General features: G+C 36.3%; 1 protein-coding gene across 1 annotated transcript in view; it reads right to left on the bottom strand.

Annotated features, from left to right (window-relative positions):
• The window catches only part of TBC1D12 (TBC1 domain family member 12), a 140,137-nt gene that overhangs the window by 42,619 nt on the left and 72,824 nt on the right, over positions 1-24,694 (bottom strand). Inside the window, exons 3-6 of the mRNA XM_069099274.1 lie at positions 15,916-16,031; positions 5,198-5,280; positions 1,075-1,192; positions 676-782 (exon numbers count right to left, since the gene is read on the bottom strand). Coding sequence (XP_068955375.1) covers positions 676-782; positions 1,075-1,192; positions 5,198-5,280; positions 15,916-16,031 — 424 coding nt within the window. The remainder of the gene's footprint in view (positions 1-675; positions 783-1,074; positions 1,193-5,197; positions 5,281-15,915; positions 16,032-24,694) is intronic.

Raw genomic sequence — 24,694 nt, 5'->3', positions numbered from 1 at the left:
GTGTGTGTGTGTGTGTGTGTGTGTGTGTGTGTGTGTGTGTGTGTGTGCGCGCATTAAGTGTCTGAGGCTGGATCCGAATTCAGGTCCTTCTGACTCCGGGGCCGACACTCTACTCACTGCGCCACCTAGCCGCCCCCTGACACAAAAATTTGCTTGGTCCTTGGAGATATTCTTAAAATTCTAGTCCTTCCAGTGTTAAGTGCTTACTATATCCCAAGCACTTAAATGCTTGGGCATATTTAAATAGAAAAATCAGGATAGACCCTGCTCTCAAGGAGCTCATACTAACTGGAGGATAGAGTACAGTTTAAACAAACAAATAAATATAAAACACTGAATTTGGAGTCAAGAGAACCTCACTTCAAATTTCCTGCCATGATCATTTATGATCTTGAGCAAGGCACTTTCCATATCAGTTTCCCCACCTAAAAAATAAGAATGGTGCTAAAGAATGTTTAAATCTATACTCTTACCCACCTCTAGCCCATCTCCCTTCCCAACTAAATTACAAATGCTCTGAGAGTAGAGACTGTATCTTGCTTCATCTTTGTATCCCCAATACCTAGGACAGTCTGTAGCATATAGTGAATGTTTAATATTCTTTGAATTTAATTGAACAAACACATACTACTGATATTACATATATTGGTATATGTGTGGACATATAATACAAACCAGGAGTGATATTGAGTTCATTTCCCACAGCTAGACTCCATACTTTCCCACGAACACTAGGGGGCAGTCCTTGCCACCACAATTCTCGAACTCTTCTTGTACCACGCCTTGAAATAAAGGAGAAAAAAGAGAATGTTATTTAATAGTGAAACTATCTAGCCTACAACTTTTGGAAAGAATACAATGCATTCTTTCTTTAGATTTCATGGTATTAAAGGACAAAAACCCACAAAAATATAGTATTTCAAAGGGAAGGAGTGATTATTATTGAGAATTGTGTTCTATAATTATGCTGGATTCAAACTACATGGCTAAAGTCAAAAGACAGAAGAGAAATAAGGAAAAACTGGAAAGAAGATGCATAAAATATATAATTTCCAGGAAATTCTGTTTACTTACATTCCTTCCCAATTTGGTAGTATCTCGTTGACCCATATCACCATTGCACTTGCAATATTCTCTTCTTGTTTAAACCGTTCTTTCATTATTTGTTTTCTTTTATGTGCTTCTTTAATTTCTGCATTGAACATTAAAGAATTTAATCATTTTAAATAAATCATTTTAAAACTCTCTTCTAAGCTTATAATAAAAGTTACTTCTAACAAAGTCTGTAAACCTGTAGTTTTTTGAAGTTTTCCGATTACAGGAATAGAGAGAAAAAAAGTTCAACTTTCATTACACTTTAAAGGCATTTCATAACCGGCAGTGGAAGGAACCCAAAAAATATTTTGTCCAACTGTTTGTAAGGAGGATTTTGTTATCCTTTTTAGAGTTCAGTTCTCAGGATCCAAGGCAATGTCTAGTTTCCAGGTGTTAGATAATAACTCCCAGAATAGCCCCAAGGATACTAGATAATAATTCCTGAAATCATAGTGACAAATAGTCCCACTGAGGCTGCGCCATGAGAATGGGGGAGTGACATAACTGCTATTTACTACTCCTGGGCTAAACAATGATATTGCTAAAGTTAATTTGTGAGCTTAATGCTAGCAAGATGCCTTCTTTGTCAACTGCCCTAGAAAGAAAGTGGGCACTGGTCAGTTGAGGGGGTAACCATGGGTAATGCATAGAGGAATGCATGTACCTGCCTCAATTGGCACCCACTGAGACTTAAGGGGATTTAGGGGAGTGAACAAGCTGCCCCTGTCTCAACTGACCCCATCAAGAGGTAGGATTAGTTGCCCCGCCTTCTCATCCATCCCTGCAAGAAGGGTGATTAGGTAATACTGTAGGAACTGGTTCTCCCATTATAAGAACCCCTTTGAGAAGATTAGTCTAGAATAAAGATTATTAACCACTCCAAAGGTATCTGCCTGACTGAGCAGATCAAGAGTGAACCCGTTAGGCTGGAGTCCCAAAACTCCAGTACCTCCTGTGTATATATCTGTGAAACACCAATCTTTTAATTTTAAAAGGAACTCAATGATATTAACTGATTTAAGACCAAGGACCATAGCTAGTTAACAGCAGAGTCGGGATTAGAATACAGGTTTCCTAATTCCTAAGTCTAATGTTTTTTTTCAACTGTTATATACTGTTCTCTTCTTTCCTGACCTCAAAAAAAAAAATCAAGACATCTATAAATTTGTTTACTAAAGGATCAAAAGCACTAGGAATAATTTTTATAGTATAGCTTCCTAATTCTTCATAATAAAGGATGGCTCATTGGGAGGGATGAAAAGGGAGAGAGACAGAGGAAAATGTAGGCCACAAAAGCTATCAAAAAAGATCTATTAAAAATTTCATATCTTTAAGAACCAATAGATACCCTTCTTTCACAATGGTATACAACTTTTTCCTAGAATTATATGGGGTTCAGTAAGTATGACATAAAAACCATCACACAACTAAGCTGGTGTGCTTATTACTTTTCTGTTGTTGTTTTTAAGATTTCTCTTTGCTTATACAAAGTGTGTAAAGAAGTTCAAAATCAATAACACAACATATATTTGAAACACACACAATATTTTTAAGTCTCCAGATATCCACCACTTTGTAAACTATAAAGTACTAGATAAAACTGAGATTATTAGAATAGTAATGAAGAAGCAAAGCATAAGAGATAACTAATTAGTCTTGAAGAAAGGGAACCTAGATCAAATCCTTGTACTTGACACATTCTAGTGAGTGTGATCCTGGGCAATTTGCTTAAAAATCACAGTACTCCAGGCAAATCTCTAATATTATAATTTATAAACTAGCTAATTATCTTCTATTGGAGGAAAGAACTTGCACTCCAGGATTTCTGCATATGAATGAATCACAGGTCTAGAAAAAAAATCAATTATAAGAAATTATTACTACACTCTCTTTTTTCTCTTCATTAATTAAAACAAGATACTAGAACAAGGGTTTTTAGAATCTTCTACTCATTGATGACTACTTTAGTATAAATGAAAAAGTAACTATAAATTTAATGGTGTTATTTCATTAGCAGCATACATCTAGGAATTCCAATATTAGAAATACTGTAAATATTGTCTAGAAAAATGAATTTAAATAATCAGAAGTAATTATTAACTCCACATAACCTCAGCACAGTTTTCTCCATATTTCCCACTAGTTTTACTGCTTTGGAACTGTTGGTTCAGTTGGTCCTGAACCATCACTCTTTCCTTCTCCAGGACACTCTTTCATTATCCTACAACACTTATCTGCCTGGTCCTCACATCTCATTAGTCCCTTCTGTACTTCTGACTAGAGGGCAGGGCCATGGACTCCATGGCCTCTGTTTAAAGAGGAGGCTCAGAACTAAACTTCACATTTCCCACCAGCTACACTGCTTTTGGCCAATTCTTTGGCCCTCTCCATCATGCCCCATCATCAGGCACCTTTTTTCCCCTCCCCTCCTCTTCATGTTTCTTTTTTATGTTGTCTTTTCCTGATAGATATAATAAGTTACTTGGGGACAGGATTATATTTGTTATACACACACGTATATGTGTGTATGCATATATATATGTATCCTCAGAGCTTAGCACAATACTTGGCACACAGTAGGCATGTCATATTTACTGACTGAAAACCAATAATTAAGATAAAAATAATTTATTATGTATACGGGGAGGAAACCTTACTTTCACAAGTTTCACAAAAGCCATAAGTAAGCATTTGTAGGATAATTCATTTCTGCTATGGTTATAGCAATAGGAAATGGAAAAGGACGCTGAAAGCCAGCAATCTAGTCCCAACTATTCCATTTATTAGCTGTGAGATCTTGAACAAATCATCACCACCCTGAATCTAAGTTTTCATATCTGTAAAATGGGGATAATAATAATGCCTCCTTTATCTCCCTCATAGCATTGCTGTGAGAATAAAATGTATTGGGAAGCAATCTGCAAACTGTAAAGTGATACATAAATAGGAAGTATTGTGAAAATATCTTCCATATTAGCACATTTACAATGCAAAGGTCAATGTAACATACTTTTTTTATTTTATGTAAATTATAAAGGATGAGATAGGTAGGGATTATGTTCTCAACTGAGAGATGCCTACTCCAAGGACAACATGGATCTAAAACATATCTCCCCTGCTAATTTTTAAATTTGTGAGCAGTCATCTTAAGAACAAGCAGTAACCTGCATTAATTAACATTTAGCAAATAATACTGAGGTGGTTATTTGTCTTTTTCTTTTTTTGGAGGGGAGAAGGCAAGGCAATTGGGGTTAAGTGACTTGCCCAAGGTCACACAGCTAGTAAGTATCAAGGGTCCGAGGCTGAATTTGAACTCAGCAACTCCTGAGTCCAGAGGCAGTGCCCTATTCACTGCGTCACCTAGCTGCCCCAAATAATATTGTTTGTATAAGAAACAATATTATTACTATTATTAGTATCACGGCTTAGAAAAAGAGGCAGCAATAAAAATTGACAGTTTCAACAACTGGGATTCTGGATAAAAGAAAGTATTTTTCTGAAAGCCTCAAAGATAGTAAAGCAATTTTAGCTCAACCACTTCCAAATTCAATTATATTCCCACTTAGAAAGTTTTTTCCTAAACCATTCCCATTTAGGAAGTTTTTCCTAAACCATTCAATATTTAAAGTAATTCAATTTCAAAATAGCAAAAAGATAAAACTACATCAAAGATGAATATCATTAAGAAAGCTTATAAATAAAGAGTAACAGCAATATGAGCTACTATTTGTTTTAATAAAATAAAACAAGTACCTTTGTGAAAACAGGACATCTATCTGCTCTCCAATTTTCCCTGATAAATCTAGCATACCTGAAAATCATAATGATCACAGAAGGGCACTGTGCTCTTCACCAAGGTTTTTAATGTTTACCACAGGATTCCCTCAATTAAAGCTGAACTAAAGTTAATAAATTATTTTAAGGAACCAATCAAATAAATGAAAAGCACAACTACTAGGTTTTCAGATAAAGAATCACTTCAGATAAAGTATCATTCAAATCTTAATGTATTTTTGGCAGATATCTCATTTTCCTTATTCACTGAGTTAGACAAATCAATGAATCAATTATACTACTGATTTAAATTCTGATAATTTCATACCTCTTTTTTTAGCCTCAGCCACCATTTCATCATATTCTTGTCTATGACGCAAAGCTTCTTCAACTGATTTGGCAGGAAGATTTCTGAAAAATAAAATGCTAGAGTCAATTCTTTTAAAATGACTTACTTTTGATCTGTTATTCTTTCCCTTTTTTAAGGCAGAGATTATGGAAAGGCCAATTATACACTGTATATGTTTCATATCTTAGTCACAATTCATTCTGACTCAAAAGCTAGCCATCTAAATTTCATCTGCATTACTAATGTGCCACTTATAACACATACAGACTAGCATTTGCTTTATTGAATCAATGAAAGGCAGCATGCTGATTTAGGAAAGAATACTAAATTTGGAGTCCTCACACTTACAGTGATGTTCATTTTTTTAATTAATTATTTTTAATTTTCAACATTTATTTCCACAAAATTTCAAGTTACTGTTTTTTTCTCCCCATCTTTCCCCTACCCCCACCCCAAAATAACAAGCCTACTGAACACCCCTTCCCCCAATCTGTTCTCTTATATCCTCCCGCAAGTGATGTTCATATTAACTGAAACAAATTAAAACAATTAAATTTGTCAAAATAAACATCTAACTTATTACATCTTTAAAAACTTTCAATAATATGTCTTTTTGCTGCCATCACTTATTTTACACAATCTAGCACTATGGTCACAAACTGATATCTATTATTCTTTAATTCATCATGAAACCATCCTTTTATCACAGGTTATTAAACATATATTCACTGAGGAGACTATTTTTTCCAAGTCTATCCTTGATTTAAAACCTCTAGGTTTTAAAGGAGGTTTAAATCTACAGAGGCCTCAGTTTTATCTCCATGTCTTGAATAAGTACCTGGACCGCCTGTGGTATGGTTGGTGCCAGGCCATTTGGGAACAGCTGCAATTCTAGGGCAACTCTTCTTCTCAGCATTATCCATATATTTGTCAAAGATCATTCTCCCATCAATGAGGATAAGACTTCTAAGACCACAGAAAGGAAGAAATTCCCTAAAACACTTTTGAGTGTTTACATTTACAGGCTAATGAAGATGCTCAGATCTTACAAGCTCACCTAACTTCTGACAATGGTTCTGAAGCTTTGAATGAATGAGTCTTAGCTATCAAAATTACTTTTTTTCCAATCTTCAGCCATCTTTTTACATACTTTCATCTTGCCCTTGATAAGCGGTTGTTCTTCACAGCAATGGTCTGCAACTATTTTTTTTTCACCATCTTCTTGCTATTCTTTCAATGTCAACAAGCTTACAATGCATTGTAAAGGAATCAATAATATTCCCCCCATTCCCTCAGCCTCCAGGTTCCTTTTATGGTCTTTGCTTATTTCTTGAGGATTATTTAGGTTCTTTTATGTTATATAATTTGTCAGCAGTTTCTCTTTTTCATTTTTGATAAATTTTCTCTTGTATTTTAGTGTAACTAACCCTCTTTCATTTTAGGGTTGAATGATTCTTTAACTACCTGACTTCCCCACACCAGCAGCTATGGCAGTATCTCTGATAGTCACTAAAGTCACTAAAATTTAAGAGCTTAAATTTTTATACTTTTCCTTGAAAAAATGTCCATTCTTAAAAGACAGAATTAAAACTAACAAAAGAGAGCACTAAAATAAGTACACAGAACAAAATCCAGTACTTAAACAGAGAAGACTAAACATGGGAACAATGGCTTGTTCTGGTTTCATCTGGTCAAGGTAAGATAGACTCTCTTGTCAGTATAAATAAATATGTATAACTATTACTATCACAAACTAAAACCATATCAAAATTACTGATTGTCCCAGGTAATTCACACATACTACTCATGTACTCATGTCACAGACTTAACTTCTAGTAGTCAAAGCCTATCTATAAAATGGCGTAGAAACAATTATACTACAAATCTCACAGGGTTGTCACGAAAATCAAGTGAAACTATACACACAAATCACTTTTAATTATAAAGTGCTACATAACCATAAGCTATTATTATTATCATTATTATTGCACTTGAAAAGAGTGATGAGGGAGAAGCCTTCTTTAGCTGACTTTTATCAGATCTCTTTAAGTGAATCACAAAATAAAATTACATCAAATATTATATTAGAACTCAAAGGAACCTCAAAATATCATCTGCTGCAATGGCTCATTTTACAGATAAAGAAACAGACTCAGATGGGATAGAGGGTTAATCAAACATCCGCTTAAATTCCTAAACACACAGAGAAAACCCATTTTTGCTTACTTTAACATTAGTTTTGAATTTTCCATAGATTACCCCTGACTACAGTTATCTTCTGTGTTTTGTGTAGAATTCAGTTTTTCTAGTACATATCATAGAGTAACCAGAGATTTGCTTGAAGAGGCCACTAATGTTTTACATAGTTAGCAGTAGAAAAAAGCAGCAATGGCCAGTATTATGCTCACTGCACAACTTCATTATATAGCCTATCCAGGAAAACCAGAAAATCTGACAGCTTAATGGCAAAAGCAATACAGTCCCTACCGTTTTGTGTTGGCATAAAGTAAAAAAAAGAAAAATCATGAAAAGTACACAAACAAAAATGCCTTCCCTTCCTTCCTCCTACCCTGCCCCCATCTTGACTTATCCCCTTTCCTTGAAAAAGAAAACTCTGCTGTCTAAAATGTCGTATCTGACCAGTCTACAACAAATCCTGGTACTATCTAGTATATTCTGACAAATTCCAAGTCAGGCCAGAAAATAGTTTTATTTTCTAGGTTTATTATCTAACACTAACCAAGCCACCCAGGTAGAAAAGTACAATTCCCTGAGCTCTTCAGAGAAATTATTCATCCATGGAATTTCCCAAGTTCCTAAAATTGCCTTGCCATAAGTACCTTCTGACCAACTGACTCCTAAACCTATTTTGTTCAGTGTTCCTTAAAACCTGACAAGTGTCTTCCATCTGACTATCTACTCCAGCAGACTGGTTATGCCCTGTTACTTAGCTCAATAAATGCTAACTACACACATTACTAATCTTTTCCCCTTAAGCCTGTAATACCTCTTGCCTAGTCACCTCCTCAACTCCTAGAAGATGTACTTAATATATCTTCTAGAATGGTAAAGAATATGGAAAATACAAAGCATATACAATTAAAATTCTATAGTCAGCCACAGGGATTTAGGAAGAAGGTGGGTGACAGAGTCAGGTATGTCTTTAAAGCTATGGGGACACAAATAGGAGACCAATAAGAAATCTATCACAATGGTACAGACTAGAGGTGGTAAGGGCCTAGCTGTAAGTAGAAGAGTTGTTGCAGAGGCAGAAACAGCAAGATTTGGCAACTGATTGAATACACAGAGCAAAGGAAAATGAAGAGCTGAGAATAATGCTGATGTTACAAACTTGGAAGACTGGAAGTATGGAAGAGGGGTAGGTTTGGCGTGTAAAATAATGAGTTTGAATTTGGCCCCAGTAAGCTTAAGATGTCTCTGTGTCATCCAGACTGAAATGTGCAACACTTAGCTGGTAAGGCAGGAACAAAGCTCACATGACACAAACAGATCAATGACTCGTCAAATTTGGAGTCAATTTCTTTTTATCTGGGCAGCCCACTGGATTTCTCTCCCCATCCCCTTTGTACCATGTAACTGGCCTGTGTCTTTCTTTCTTTTGTTTCTTAGATGATATCATTTATACCAGTGCTTCTTAAACTGTGGGTCACAAGCCCACATGGGGTTGCATAAGTGAATGAGGAAGTTACGAAAAATTTGGCAACAATAAATGGTTTCTGAACACACAATGACCATAATTAATTCAAAATCAAATGTAATGAATCTAAGGTGTTTCTGGCAGTGCTTGTCCATGTTGCATCGTGTGACTTCACTGCACCCTTGGTTCTGAACACACAACATGCACACTTTGTACTCACTCCACACAACACCAATGGACGCTGCCAGAAACACCTCGACTCAGATTCAAGACTATTGTATATGATGAATTGCAGTGTTTTTACTGAACATACTAAGTAAGTTCTCTGCTCTCACACAGACATAATAGTTTAACTACAGAAAATAAAGACTTTTAATATTGTCCTAATGTCATTCCTCAGCATGTAAGCAGCAAATTATTATATCTTTGGATTGCGTTGTTAGAATTTTGATTTTAAAAATTACTGTTATTTTCTTCTTTTACAGAAACATAAGTGTTTAACTGTAGCAAGTAAAGACAAAAGCCCTTTAATAATATTTCTCTACCATCACTACTATATGTGTATGTAAGTGTGAACATTAATTTTTTAAATTAAACACAAATGTAATTTCATAAACCAATGCTAGTATCTGAGAAATTATTAGCAATGTTTATATTTTGAGAAAAAAAATTTTTGGTTATGGATAAATAGCTAAATTTAGATAGAAGAGGTAAAAATACTGATAATGATGTTGCAGTCCTCACTATGAGGCTGTAATACATTTAAATTGACAAGAAAAAGAAAATATATTGAGTCATGTAACTCTCAACCAGGCAAAGTTTAAATAAATTATTGAAACTGAAAAATGAAGCTGTTATATTTTTGACTGAGTAGAAATCTCATTTTGTTAATTTTTTTCATAATGACTTACAGCTTTCAAAACTGCTATCTATGTGTCAGATATTTTCAAAAACTCAATGATTTAAACATGTCGCTTCAAGGAAAAAATTGTAACATAAAACATAAGATAAAATGGAAAGTTTTACTAAAGAAGTTGATATATAGAAGAACAGGGTGGAAAATGGTTCTTTAGAAATGTTTACAGCTCTCTTCCTTTGAGCTGTCCCAGGTAATCATTTAAAATAGTGAGACACTCTCTTGATCCAGAGAATCCCACAAAATCATGCAAATCAAGGGGTTCAAATCTCTGGGTCCACTTCAAGAACACCTGTGAAACAGCCCAAGCTATCAAGGGCATGCATATCCAAAAAGCTACCAAGTATGTGAAAGATGTCACACTGAAGAAACAATGTGCTCCCTTCTGTCGATTTAATAGTGGAGCTGGCAGGTGCACCCATGCTAAGCAATGGGGTGGGACACAGGGGTCAGTGACCCAAAAAAAAGTGCTGAATTCTTGCTGCATATGCTTAAAAATGCAGAGAGTAATGCAGAACTGAAGGGTTTGGAGGTGGATTCTCTTGTCCTTGAGTATATCCAGGTTAACAAGGTACCCAAAATGTGAAGGCATATTTACAGGGCTCATGGTCGAATCAACCCATACATGAGTTCTCCTTGTCATATTGAGATGATACTTACTGAGAAGGAACAAATTGTTCCTAAACCAGAAGAGGTTGCTCAAAAGAAAAAGATATCCCAAGAGAAACTGAAAAAACAAAAGCTTATGGCACGGGAGTAAATATGAAATTAAGAGTACAAATAAAATGAAATGAAAAAAAAAAGAACTGTTTACAGCTACAGATGATTTTATAATTGAAAATAACCTTCCCAAATATTTAACTGTAAGAGTTATAATTGTTCATCTGAAGTTCCTGGAGATAAAGTTTTCAGAAATACTTCCCCGCAAATTTTGATTCTAAAAAACTAAGTTGGGATCATAAACCATACTCAGTTGAAATGTCAGTCATCTATCATTAAAAGTTCAAGAAGAATTTGCTGAGTTATCAAGCAACACAGGTTTAAAACTTAAGTTTACAAAAAAAAATCATGAAAATTAATTTTGGTTTGGGATTAGGAGAATTTCCAACAATTTCTAAAATAGCTCTAAATATACTTCTGCCATTTTGTACTATGTACTTATGAGAAGCAATATTCTTAGCATGAACAATTATAAAATCAAAGTATCAATTAACTCTGAGAAACAATGAAGATGCTCTGCGGCATGCAGTATTAAATATTCCACCAAGATTTAATTCTTTATGTAAAAATAAACAAGCACATCCATCTCACTAGCATGCAAATTTACTTTCATCTTTAATAAATGACAAAATTATATGTATACCAAAGAATTGTTTTAAAATAAATTTCTTTATGATTTATTATGAGTAAATATTTGATTTGTATATCTATTTTATATACCTACATATCCAGGGTGACATAAAAATTTCTCAGGCTAAAAAGGGTTGTGAGTGAAAAAAGTTTAAGAAGCCCTGATTTATAAACACCTATCCTTGGAAATTCCTACTTTGTGATGCACTGCAGCCTGCTCATCCCAACCATGCCAACTTGAGGATGTTCATTTTCACTGCTTTGGAAAGAATTTGTTCAATGATTTGTACCCATACACATATGCTAGAAGAATACTAGTATTAAAAATATGAGTCTTTCTTACATGAACCGATGCAAAGTGAGCAGAACTTAGAGAACATTGTACACAGTAACAGTAACATTGTATGGAGGAAGAAATGTGAATGTCTTAGCTATTCTCAGCAATACAATGATCCAAGACAATCCCAAAGGACTCAGGATGAAACATGCTATCCACGTCCAGAGAAAGAACTAATATTATCTAAATACAGAGTGAAGCATACTATTTTTCACTTTCTTTATTCCTTTTGTTTGTCTTGTACAAAATGGCTAATACAGAAATGTTTTACACTGCTGCAAATATATAACCCATATCAGATTGCTTACCATCTCAGGGAAGGGAAAGGGGAGGGAGGGATAGAATTTGGAATCCAAAACTTTAAAACAAAACAACAACAACAAAAAAAAAACCCAAATGTTAAAAAATTTTTAACATGTAATTGGGGGGGAGGAATAAAATATTATTTAAAAATAAAATAAATGTTATTTGTCTTTGTTTCAGAGGACCATTAAACATACCCCAAATTCCCAGAAAAACATAAGATCTCAGTGCACTTACAATAGTTTGACTTTAAAAATAGCCAAATTCAATAAAACAAAAAGCTACCCCCTAACAGGTTTTCTATAACAAAGTACCTCCTCTGCATTAGTATAGAGAACTCTGCATAATTACAGAGAAGTACTTAAAAGATATAACAAAAATAACCTTAATTCAACAGCATATCAGGTAAAGAATAAAAAAGGAGTTCCATGTTCACCAACAGTGTTCACCCCTTGTCATAGAAGAGATCTAATGTAGAGTCCACATGAAAGATGTTGGAATTTGGGGATGACATTGTACTTACTGCATCAAAGCCTAAAATGCCTGTCCCTGCCCATAATGAGCACACAATCTAACAGGGGAAGACGACACATAAAAAGAAGCTAGTGGGGGGTGGGGGGAGTGGTTGGGGGTTGGGTAATCATGATGATATACAAGAGTGCAACTGGGTGGGAAATGAAGAGATGGTTCCCCTAAACATTCCCCTTAAATGGAGAATTTGGTGGAATTCTCTGATGTTCATCTGGCAAGACTGAAACTCCAGCCTTTTTTGGATTTATCTGATGCACAGTGAATTTTGACCTAACCTCCCATTGTGAGAGTGGGAATCCCTGCTTCTCATATGGGTTTCTTGTAAACAAAACATTGTAAGGTTTGTTTTCTCATCTATTCTGCCGTTTTCTTTCATTTTATTGCATTTAGTGGATTCACATTTAAAATTATGAGAGGGAGGTTTGGGTTTTCCTCCTTTGGTTTCTTTAGCATTCCTTTTAGATATGTTTTTCATTCTCCTTTTAAATGAATTCTTTGTCACTGCAACTAGTTTTACTTAAACTGCTTGATGCGTCTCTATTTTCCACAGGCTCTATTCCTACTGTACCCTGTTCTCCCATGCCTTTCCTTTCCCTAGTTTGAAGTTTTACTTAAATTGCTGAAATTTTCTTTTTTAAATTTAGTTTTCTACGTCTTCCTCTTTTTTCCCTCCTCTTTCCCCTCTAAGTTAAGTGCTTAGAGGCAGGTGGGTGGTACAATGAATAGACACCAGGCCCAGAATCAGAAGACATAAATTCAAATCTAGCCTCAGACATTTACTACTAGCTCTGTGACCCTGAGGAATCTATTCACTTGTTTGCCTCAGTTTCGTCATCTGTGAAATGAAAATAATAATAATATCATCTAGCTTCCTGGGTTGTTGTAGTGTAAAAATAGGATAACAGGAGCGGCTAGGTGGCACAGTGAGTAGAGCACAGGCCCTGGGGTCAGAAGGACCTGGGTTCCGATCCGGCCTCAGACACAGACCAAAAAAAACTAGCCGTGTGACCTTGGGCAAGTCACTTAACCCCAATTGCCCTACCCTCCCTCTTCCCCCCCCCAAAAAAAGGCAAAAAAAAAAAAAGGATAATATTTACAAAGTGCTTTGCAATCCTAACATGCTATATAAATACTAGCTATGATTAGTATAAATTTCTCCATCTTCTCCCCTCTGATTTCTTATGTTGGGTAGTCTTTATATTGTGCCTTTTTCTAGGAAACAATGATTTGCTTTTTTTTTCTTCTTTTCCCTAACAATCTATAAGAATTATGTGTTTCAGTACAATTCTACCTCTTCTCTTCCTCCCCATCCCCCACCACTGTTCTCCTTACTAATGACCAAGGACACTTTACCCAGGCTCCATGTCCACCCCAATTCCCCTTCTAGATACTCACTGCCCCAAGGAGCTTACATGCCCCTTTTCCTGGGCCAGTGTTTCTTATCCATGGAAGCACCACACTCTCTCAAAGGTGGCCTCCCCCACTGAGGTCCCCAATCTCCTACACACCTTTTTCCTGACTAGAGGATTCTTCAGTATGACCTCTGCCCTTGTTTAGGCTGAGACCACTTCTTTCAACTCTCCTCAACTTAATTACTTCTTTCTCCTTCCTCTCCTGAATTCTCCTGAAGCCCCCCTTCTTGACAAAAGACTAAACCAATTATCTCTTCACTGTTGCACCATGAATGAGGGAGAACTGCATCACCCACCACCCCTCACCCCATTAATGTACCCTTCCACTCTGCAGAACACTAATTATAAGAGAAATGCAACTTAAAACAACCCTGAAGTTTGACCTTATACTGAGTAAACTGGCAAAGATGACAAAAGATAAGAATAGTCCATGTTGGAAGAGTTGAGGAAAGATTTCGGGAACACTAACAAGCTATTGGTAGAACTATAAATTTACAACCACTATGGGAAAGTAAATTAGAATTATGTGAGGAAAGTAACTAAAATGCCCATATCCTCTGACCCAGAGCTTCCACAGCCTGGAGTACAACCCTAAGGGGTCAAAAAAGAAAGGCTCCATATGCAGCAAAATATTTATAATACCATTTTTTTTGGTAGCAAATAATTGGAAATAAAAAGAATGCCTATCAACTAGGAAATAGATAAACAAGGGTGTGTGATATATTTTACTGTGGTGGAACATTAGTGTATTATAAAAAATGATGCAATGACTATATTACTGTGTTATAAAAAATAATTAATGAGATGAATAAAGAAAACCACAGGAGGATGTATATGAACTGATATAAAGTGAAATAAGCAGAACCAGGAAAATAATATGCAAAATAATAAAAATGGAAGTGAAAAAAACAACAAAACAATAGAAACTGAATGATCTAAAATTATAATGACCATGCCTAGCCCCAAAGAAGAGAGAGATATGAGACAACACATCATTCCATTTCTCTGAAGAAGATTCTAAGGGCAGAATACCATATATAAAATGTAAGACTTTTTGATGTGTTTGTTAGCTTTTGCTAAAATGTTTTTTTCTTTTTTTTATTCTTTGTTATAAAGGATATCTCTCATTCGGTAGGGAAGAATATTGGTGATATTAATATAGAAGATATCAATAAAAATTTACTTTTCAAAAAAGAGCTTAAGTACAAGCGGCTAGGTGACACAGTGAATAGAGCACTGGCCCTGGAGTCAGAAGGACCTGAGTTCAAACCCTGCCTCAGACACTTAACACTTACTAGCTGTGTGACCTTGGACAAGTCACTTAACCCCAATTGCCCTGCCTTCCCCCCTCCAAAAAGAAGGAAAAAAAAATAGCTAAAGTAAAGAAAGCCAACCTGGCAAAAAAGACAAAAAGCCAGTCTCAAAACCAGAAACCTGGGTTAAAGTTCTGTCTCTGACACATATTGGTTTTTATGATCCTAGATAATCATTTAACTTCTCCATGCTCTAGACTATTCTTTAAGATTATAAATTGCAGAAAAGTATCATATTTCACCATATATTTATTGCAGATTTTATACCAATTTTTTGCCCCCCAAAAAAAACCAAAACTGGAGGGGCGGCCATTATGTGAATTTTTTAAAAATCCGTACCAGTATTACTTAAAAATCACTTATTACTAAACTGCCTTTGGTGCAAGATTAGGATGCATGGAATACACATGAATATATGTTAAAATTGAAAATTGACAATGCATGTGTGCCAAGAATTCCAGGTTCTCAATGTGCGCAAGATAAATGCATATCCATATATCCATATGCCACTGGTGAATACACTGTTTCTCTGCTTATTTTAAGCAGCTGGACAAACAGAATTATACCATGTGATGATTACACAATGAAAGGTTATAAAGCAATTTTTGAACTAAAAAAAAACAGGGTATAATGATTATGTGGTGAAATACAGTAATTTTAATGCATCACTGTCTAGCTCATGCCAGCATCTAGAGAATCTACCTATGGCTTCTGAATCAACAATGTAGTTTTTACTTATTAGGACATCTCTCTGGAAGAAATTTTTTCAAAAGCAAGTTTCCAAGGAATGTCAAACACCTTTAATGTGGTAAGATAGATGAATCATTCTAAAATTAAAAGTACCAACAATACTACTAATGATCATTAAAACACTTACGATGGACGATCCTCAAGAATAAGAGCAGTGGTTGAAAGTGGTTCAAATTCAAAATTTTTACGTCTTGTGGACGGAAGTGGAGGTTTACACGTCCTCCCTGTTCGTGCTTCATATTCCTAAAGTTAAAAATAATGTACATTATTCAAAGATTTTACATTTTAAACTTTTATCTAATTGCTAATATTTAGTTATTGAGGATAATATGTTGCAGTAAGGAAATATGTATATATTAACTTTCAGGTAAACAAGAAAAAATAATTTAAAAACTAAACAAAAAATTTTAAACCACAAGAGTAATTATGTAACAAGTTACAAAATTCATAAACCTGACAGAATGTCTAGGAATTGTATCCAAAAGTCATAAAAGAAAACCCAGAAAAGTAATAAAATAACCAAAACTTTTGTACTTTAGACGAAATATCAAAAACATTGTGTTCAACTCTTTATTTAGATATTATATTGCATATAGGCTATTAAATAAGAAATAAACATACAAACCATTTAAATGTTGATAATACACTTAAAAAACTATATGAAGAGGTGTTTTTCAGAGTGGGAAATTAAACTACAAAGCTTTGAAGGTGACATGAATCCAGGTGTTTCTAACTCCAAGTTAAGACATTCTTTCCACTATTCCACAGAATCTCTGTTCTTAAATGCATTTGCATTTTATTGGAATACCCAGTATCATCATTAGGCATTGTACTCAACATTAAAAATGGTCTCAAGCAAAGTAAAATTACAAATATCTACTCAGATTAATAAGTATTTAAGTCCACAATAAAATAATCTTGCTAGACATTATTACTCACGATTTATAAGACATGAATTGTGATAAATGAGCTTACAATCCAGCTGGACAAACAAAACTGAACATACATAAAACACCCCCTAAATACAAGAAAATATAGAATCAAATGAGACCAATATAGACTCAAAAGGAACCTGATGAGGTACAGGCTCTGGGAACCCCCTTGAGCTGAGGCCATAAGCCTTTCATTGTGGCTCCACTCAAATCTTTGTTACTAGCTTAGCCCTCCTTTGTCCAGAAACTTCCCACCCTTAATCCTCCCAAAATATCTATACCCAAATCTGTTATACCTTTGAACTGGCATAGCCCACCATGGTCTGTAGTCTCCAAGTAGTCTCCTGCAACTTTCCACCCTCCCCAAACTCATCAATGGAGTCTGACATCATCTGACTCCTCCTGAAGACCCTCCCCAAACTCCTCCTCTAGACAACCCGTAGAATCCTCCCACAACCTTTCTGGATATCAGACCCATCCAGCCTCCATGAAAGGAGGAAGGCTGGAGAATGATCTAGCACAGACACTCTGTGTCACATGATTCTGGCCCCTTTGCCCAATGCAAGCATCACAGATACCAAGGCTCCTTAAGAGTCTACCCATTATGGCGAACCTTTAATAAACTTTGCATTTTTTGGCTGAGAGAAGACCTGAGTTGAATTTATTCAGCAGGCATGGCATATTGGCATTTTGGGGTCTCAAACACCCCTAAACTCTTCAGAACCAACATGAGTTAAAGTAGTTGGAGTAGATTTTATGGAAGAAGTGGGATCTAAAAGATGAAGAAATGAAAAAGGGAAAGGACTTTACATCAAGGGACTTCCACCAAAGATAGACTGGCAGAATTGATCAAGGTATACATGAAAGATAAGTACTTAAGACCAAACGTAAATGACAGCACTCTTTCTTTAAAATATTGATGCAGCACACTAGCATCTAGCATGAAATAATGTTAGGCTTCCAATTCAATCCAACAAAAAGATTAAACAAGAGGAAAATATGAAGAACACACGGTCCTGGACCACAAGGCACTTACAGTCTATAAGAGAAGTTATGAAGCACAAAGAAACAATTTTATTATTAAATGGAACTGAGAATTGCATGCAAAACCAATATAAATTACAGTTGAAAAAAATGAAAAGATTTCTGGACGGTAAGAAACAGTTCCCAAATCAGAAGTCTATGAGGGCAAGAACTGAGTCTTTACTGAACCTCCCCCAGTTTTGAGCAAATTATTTTGCAAAGACCAGACACTGAAATGTTTCCTAAAGTTAAGAGTTGGAAGCAATGGCATTCCAGTTGATTCCTGAAGTACTTTAATAAATGGTGATAGAGAGAAAGGCTATTTATTCTAACAGCATGATGTGTACATGGATGAAATACTCCTTTTTGATAAAGTACATGACAGGGAAGTATAAAATAAGTATAAAGAAGGAGAATAGTGCCAGACTATTGAGGGTTTGAACACCAAGCTGAGGAGAGGCTTTATTTTGGGAGTCAATGAAGAACACAGAGTGACCTGATCAGATTTGTGCATTATTAAAATTAATTTGGTAAGGAACAAAGAGAAGATAGAAGAAACTTTAGGAAAACAGTCTCCTAAAAGCTCTAGACAGATCACTGCATATCATATAGATGGTGGTTCAGTTGTGTCTAACTCTCTGTGACTCCATTTGGGGTTTTCTTGGCATAGATACTGAAGTGGTTTACAATTTCCTTCTCCAGATCATTTTACAGATAAGGAAACTGAGGCAAACAGGGTTAAGGGATTTACCCAGGGTCACAGAGCTAATAAATGTCTGAAGCTAGATTTGAACTCAGGAAGATGAGTTTTCCTGACTCAAGGCCCAACACTTTATCTACTTTGCCTGCTGGCTGCCTATCATATATGTACACATACATGTATATATGTATTATATATAGTCACTTTTTCTTCCAATATACACTTACTGCCAGATACAAGAGAGGATTATTGTCAGTTAAATGACTCATATCTCTTACAGTATTTCTTTACATTCATTTGTATATGGTGTTCTTTAGCTCACAATAACAGAAACACCAACTAGTCCATCCTCATCAGGTTTATAGTACTTTGGGGGCAGTTTTGTCTATGGAAGAAGGCAACTGAGGAATGACTAAAATGACTTTCCAAGTAGCAATCACTATGAAGAATGCTGGATATTAATTACTTACTAATAATCAAGAAACAATCATTAAGCAATTACTATACCCTGAGTAAGAACATTAAGACCTTTTTAGGCAGACCGTAATTTGCATGGAGAATAGTTTGTGATAACACTAGAAAGACAGAATGAGTAAAGTCAGATCTGGAAGGGCTTTAAATAACAAATAGAGGAATTTATATTTGATCCCAAAGGAAATAGGGAGCCACTAGACAAGAGTTTATAGAGAAAGGGAGTGGGGGCGGAGTCAAGATAGTAGAGTAGAAACAGGACAGCTCCAGCTTCCACCTTCCCCAATTCAAGTAAAAGGGGACTCTCAACAAACTTTGGAGCTGCAGAACCCACAGCCCAACAGGCTGGCAGGAATCAGCCAGCACAGTGCTCTGGGGGCCCACACCAGCTTCACGACCAGAGGTTTTAGCCCCTGGGAGGGGCTGACCAGCCACCGGCTGGAGGGACTCCAGATCACTGGCAGCTGTGGCTGTTTCCAGAATTATCAACACATAGTTGCGAAGGACAAAGTGAGAGGTCAGTGTAATGTGGACTTTAGGACCAGCTGTTGGGAGCACGTTAGCTTCTGCCCCCAGGGCGAGAAGCTGCTGAGACACCTTGGCCCAGTGCGCTTTGCAGCTTCAGCTCCTGGCCTGCAGACTGCAGGAGGACCAAGCGACCAGTCTGAGAGGTAATTGCTCCTGCTTTAACCTGCTTGGATCTGAATTGCAGTCTAGGGTGGAGGTTCTGGGGTATGTGACCAGCTTGCCAGAGTGTGTGGAGTCTTCAGAGAGGGTACCCAACTAATACCTCAGGCAGCTGAGAAAACCCCAGCGTTTGGGACGAAAGCTCCTGTCTGGTGGCAGAGTCCCAAGGGTCAAGTGACTGAGGGGCGAAATGACCAGGCAAAGGAAGCAAAACAAACAGAAGAATCCAACATCAGACTCCTATTTTGGGGACAAAAAGGAGCAAAGCATGGAACAGGAGGAAGACAGTAAAGTCAGAACTCCTGGACCAAAAGCTTCCAAGGAAAATATGAGGTGGTTACAGGCCATAGAGGACCTTAAGAAGCAGATAAGAGAAGTGGAGGAAAAATTGGGAAGAGAAATAAGAACGATGCAAAAAAATTAAGAAATGAGAGTCAACAGCCTGACTGAGGAAAATCACACCTTAAAATACAGACTAACTCAAATGGCAATGAGGAGAAGAATGCCTTAAAAAGCCAAATTTGCCAGATGGAAAAAGAATCTCAAAAGCTCACTGAAGGGAATCATTCCCTCAGATTTAGAATGGAGCAAAGGGAAGCTAGTGCCATCAAGAGAAATCAAGATGCTGTTAAACAGATCCAAACAAATGTAAGAATAGAAGGCAATGTGAAATATCTCATGGGAAAAATCACTGACCTGGAAAATAGATCCAGGAGAGATAATTTAAAGATTATTGGACTACCTGAAAGCCATGATCAAAGAAAGAACCTAGAAATCATCCTCCAAGAAATTCTCAAGAAAAATTGCCCTGATGTTTTAGAACCAGAAGGCAAAATAGAGGTTGAAAGAATTCACCGATCACCTCCTGAAAAAGATCCCAAAAAGAAAACTCCTAGGAATATCATAGCCAGATTCCGGAATTTCCAGATCAAGGAGAGAATATTACAAGCAGCCAGGAAGAAACAATTTGAATATTGTGGAAACACAATCAGGATAACCCGGGATCTGGCAGCTTCTACACTGAGGGATAGAAGGTCGTGGAATATGATATTCCGGAGGGCAAAGGAGCTGGGATTAAAACCAACAGTCACCTACCCAGAAAAACTGAGTATCATGTTTCAGGGGGAAATATGGTCATTCAGTGGAATAGAGCACTTTCAAGCATTCTTGATGAAAAAATCAGAGTTGAATAGAAAATTTGACATTCAGATACAAGAAGCAAGGGAAGCATGAGAAGGTAAAACAGGGAAAAGAAATCATAAGGAACTTATCAAAGATGAGCTATTAACATTCCTACATGGAAAAACAATAATTGTAACTGATGAAACTGTTCTCAGTATGAAAATAGTTGAAGGGAATAGAAATATATATGTCTATATATGAGGGCATATGAATACATATGTGAATGTGTATATATGTTTACAGGTATACATAAATAGAGGGCATAGGACCAATTTAATAGGAAGGGATGATACTTAAAAGGTGACATTAAGAGGTAAGAGAGGAATATATTGAGAGGAGATGGGGAGAGACAGAATGGGGTCAACTATCTCATATAGAAGAGGCAAGGGAAAATGGTTACAATGGAGGGGAAGAATAGGAAGGCAAAAGGGAATGGCTCAACCTTATTCTTGTTGAATTTGGCTCGGGGAGGGAATGAAATACACACTAAATAGGGTATCTCACCCTACAGGAGAGTAGAGGGGAAGGGGATGAGAGGGGAGATGATGGAAGGGAGGGCAGGCTAGGGGGAGGGAAGTTGGAAGCACTCACTTTTGAAAAGGGACATGGTCAAAGTAGAGAATAGAACAAGTGGGAGGTGGAATAAGAGGGAGGGAAATATAGTCAGTCTTTTACAATATATCTACTATGTTATTGTTTTGCATTAGCTACACATGTACAACCTATACTGAACTGTTTATCTTCCCAGTAAGGGTGGGTGACAAGGGAGCAAGGGAATGAATCTGGAATTCAAAGTTTTAAAATCAAATGTTTAAAATTTTATATATATATATATACACACACACACACATATATACATATACCATTATTAATACTATTTTACATGTAATTGGGAAATAAGATTTACAGGCACTGGAGCATAGAGATCCACTGGAAAAGTCGAAGGGGATATGGGAGAAGATATGGGAGAGAGCATATTGGAGGAGGGGATATCTGTGGAATTGCTTTTTGGGGTGGTGGGTAGGGGAAAAACGGGGAGAAAAAATGTAACTCAAAATCTGGCAGAAATGAATGATATAAATCAGAAGTTAATAAAGCATTTGAAAACAGAAAAAAAAAAGAGAAAGGGAGGTTATATGGTCCCTTACTTTAGGAAAATCACTGTGGTGATTGTATGAAGAATGGATAGGAATGGGGAAAAACTTATGAGGGAGGCATCCCAGTGAGGAGACTATTGCAATCATTCTCATGAAAGGAGGGCCTGAAATAGGGTGATCATGAATATAGACATGTGAATGGTTTCAAGAGATGTTGTGGTAGAAAAAAAAATTAGGAAATATTTGGATATAAGGAGTGAAAAAGTGAGGAGTGAAGGAAGGCCCCAAGACTGTGACTGTGAACTTAGATGACTGAAGGGAGAGTGGTGAACTTCACAAATTAAATGGGTTCAACAAGGTTACATGGTAAGAAACAGAGCAAGGCCTTTTAATCCAAATCCAATTACCACAACACCATGTTTCTTCTATTTTCAATCAGTTTTGGTCACCACACTTTGAAAGGGATTTTTGCAAACTGCTGAAATTTCAAGAGAAAACAACAAAGATAATTAAAAGAATAGAAAATAGTACATATAAAACGAATTTCAAGGAACCAGATTTGTTTCACCATCATAGAAGGTAAAGAATAAACTGATTATCTTAAGGTATATAACACGTTTTAAGAAAAATATTAGTTAATTGTTCTTCAATTTGACAAGAAATCTAATGGGCTCAAAATTAAAGCAGGATAGACTTTGGTTGAAGAGAACCTCTGAAAAATGGGGTAATTAAATATTGAATAGGCTACTGAGGAAGGCCAAGTGAACTAATCCTCAGAGTTCTTTAAGAAAATTTATAAATATTTTAGATGGTTTCAAGCAATTATGAGATAACTTCCTCTATAGCACTAATTGACACAGTAGGGCTAAGTACAACCTGTCAATGTAACTAACTCACTGATTTCTTTCTTGAAAACAGGAGAGGAAAAACAGAGAATAAAAAAAAAAATCAAAGAAAGAAGTTAGAAGGGAAACAACAGATTACTAACAAATACCTCAGCTGCTACTCAACAGCTACAGTGACATTGGGGTTAGTTCCTCTTTATTCTATGATACAATAACTGACATTTATTTAGTATTTGGGGATTTATAAAGTATTTTTCATAACACTTTATTTGATACTGACAACAACCCTATGAGCTACAAGTATTCCTACTTTACAAGCAGAAAAAAGATTCAAAGGAGAAAATTACTTTTCTAGTGGCACAAAACCTAATAAATATCCAAAGAGCAATTTGAACACATCCCACCTAAATCCATACTTCTTTCTCCTATACAATGCTGTCTCCAGATGACCTTGATTATATTCAACTTCAGCAGTTAAAAATTAATGAAGGCCCAACCTCAGACACTTAACACAAAAATTAGCAGTGTGACCTTGGGCAAATCTCTTAACCCCAATTGCCTTCCAAAAAAAAAAATTAATGAAGGCCTACATCAAATTGCTTGGGGGGTGGGGGTACACACAGCAAGGCAGAAGAATTTGGAACTCAAAAGAAATTTTTTAGATGTTAATTGTTTTTACACATAATTGGGGAAAAAAAATACTCTTTTTTTTTTTTTAAAGCAATTGGGGTTAAGTAACTTGCTCAAGGTTACATGGCCAGTTATTTCTGGATATGGTGCCAAGTATCAGAGCCAGGATTTGATCCCCAGGTCATCCCGACTCTGGGGCCAGTGCTCTTACTCTGTGCTACCTGGCCGCTCCAATAAAATACTCTTTAAAGAAAAATTAATGGAGGGCAGAATTGGCCAGTAGCTGTAATTACTGCATCTGGTCATCTAAAAGTTTATATTTGTTCTATTTTACACTACAGAACCTAATCTCTATCTATTCATGTAAATAGCAAAACCAAATCTGGATGCAAAACAGTTTGTCACCTTTCTAAGTTCTGGTGAGGCCCTTTGTTGAAAACTGCTAGTTCGGGGAAATATAAGACCAAATAAGTTTGCTCCATTTTCTTTATCAAAAGCTATCATTAGGCTAAACAGAATGGATCACCTGCTTGTAATAAGCATGATGACATGAAATAATTACCATCACTCTTAGTGTAACCTCAGTCTTGTCACTCAGTTTCAATGTCGATCAATTGCTAATGAATTTAATGGAATAATGAAAGGGGGCAGGCATGCTGGTTCTCTGGGTTCTCACTTGGAAAGAATATGATGGCAGTGGGGAGTAAGGCTTCAATCACACTCGGCATAGAGAATGCAGGGGTAAACAGTACATAATATACAGAGATATATGGCATAAAGGTGGAAGGGGATATATAAGAAGGCAGTGTGGGGATGGGGATAGGGTGGTAAAGGAAGGTAGGCAGCCTGGGGAAGGGAATGGGGATGGTAGAGGCACAGAGCAGCATTCTCACAACCATGTATTGAAGTTGGGAGCATGGACCCAGAAGAAAATGGAAGGGTGGAGGGAAGGGTGTAGGAACTTAGTGCAGTATTTAGGTGGAGGGGACAGACTAACTTGTATCCATGCCACCTTGAAGTTAGTTTTATGCATTTGTTTAGAGCTTATCTGAAATTATAAGACCAAAAAGCTCTGATTTAATACATAGTATCAGGATGTGATTTTTACTTAATGTATAATACAGTTTGCAAATTATACTCCTTTGATTTTGGGGACAGTCTGTAAGTGACTTCCAGATTCCTCTTTGCAATCTTACTTCCTGCTACTGCCCCATTATACTGGCTACTTATAAACTTACTATCCTAACTAGAAGGGAGATGGGTGAGAGAGACCAAAACAAGATACAATTTTAAAACAGCTAAAGTCACATCAAGAATTAAGTCATCCCCCTAGGTCACC

This window comes from Petaurus breviceps, unplaced genomic scaffold, assembly GCF_028583685.1.
Source record: "Petaurus breviceps papuanus isolate PSGF00001 unplaced genomic scaffold, PetGlider_PUasm1.0 37, whole genome shotgun sequence".
In the NCBI taxonomy this organism is placed as follows: Eukaryota; Metazoa; Chordata; class Mammalia; order Diprotodontia; family Petauridae; genus Petaurus; species Petaurus breviceps.
Note: the sequence above shows the minus strand (reverse complement) of the source record. Positions and strands in the feature narration are given on the sequence as shown.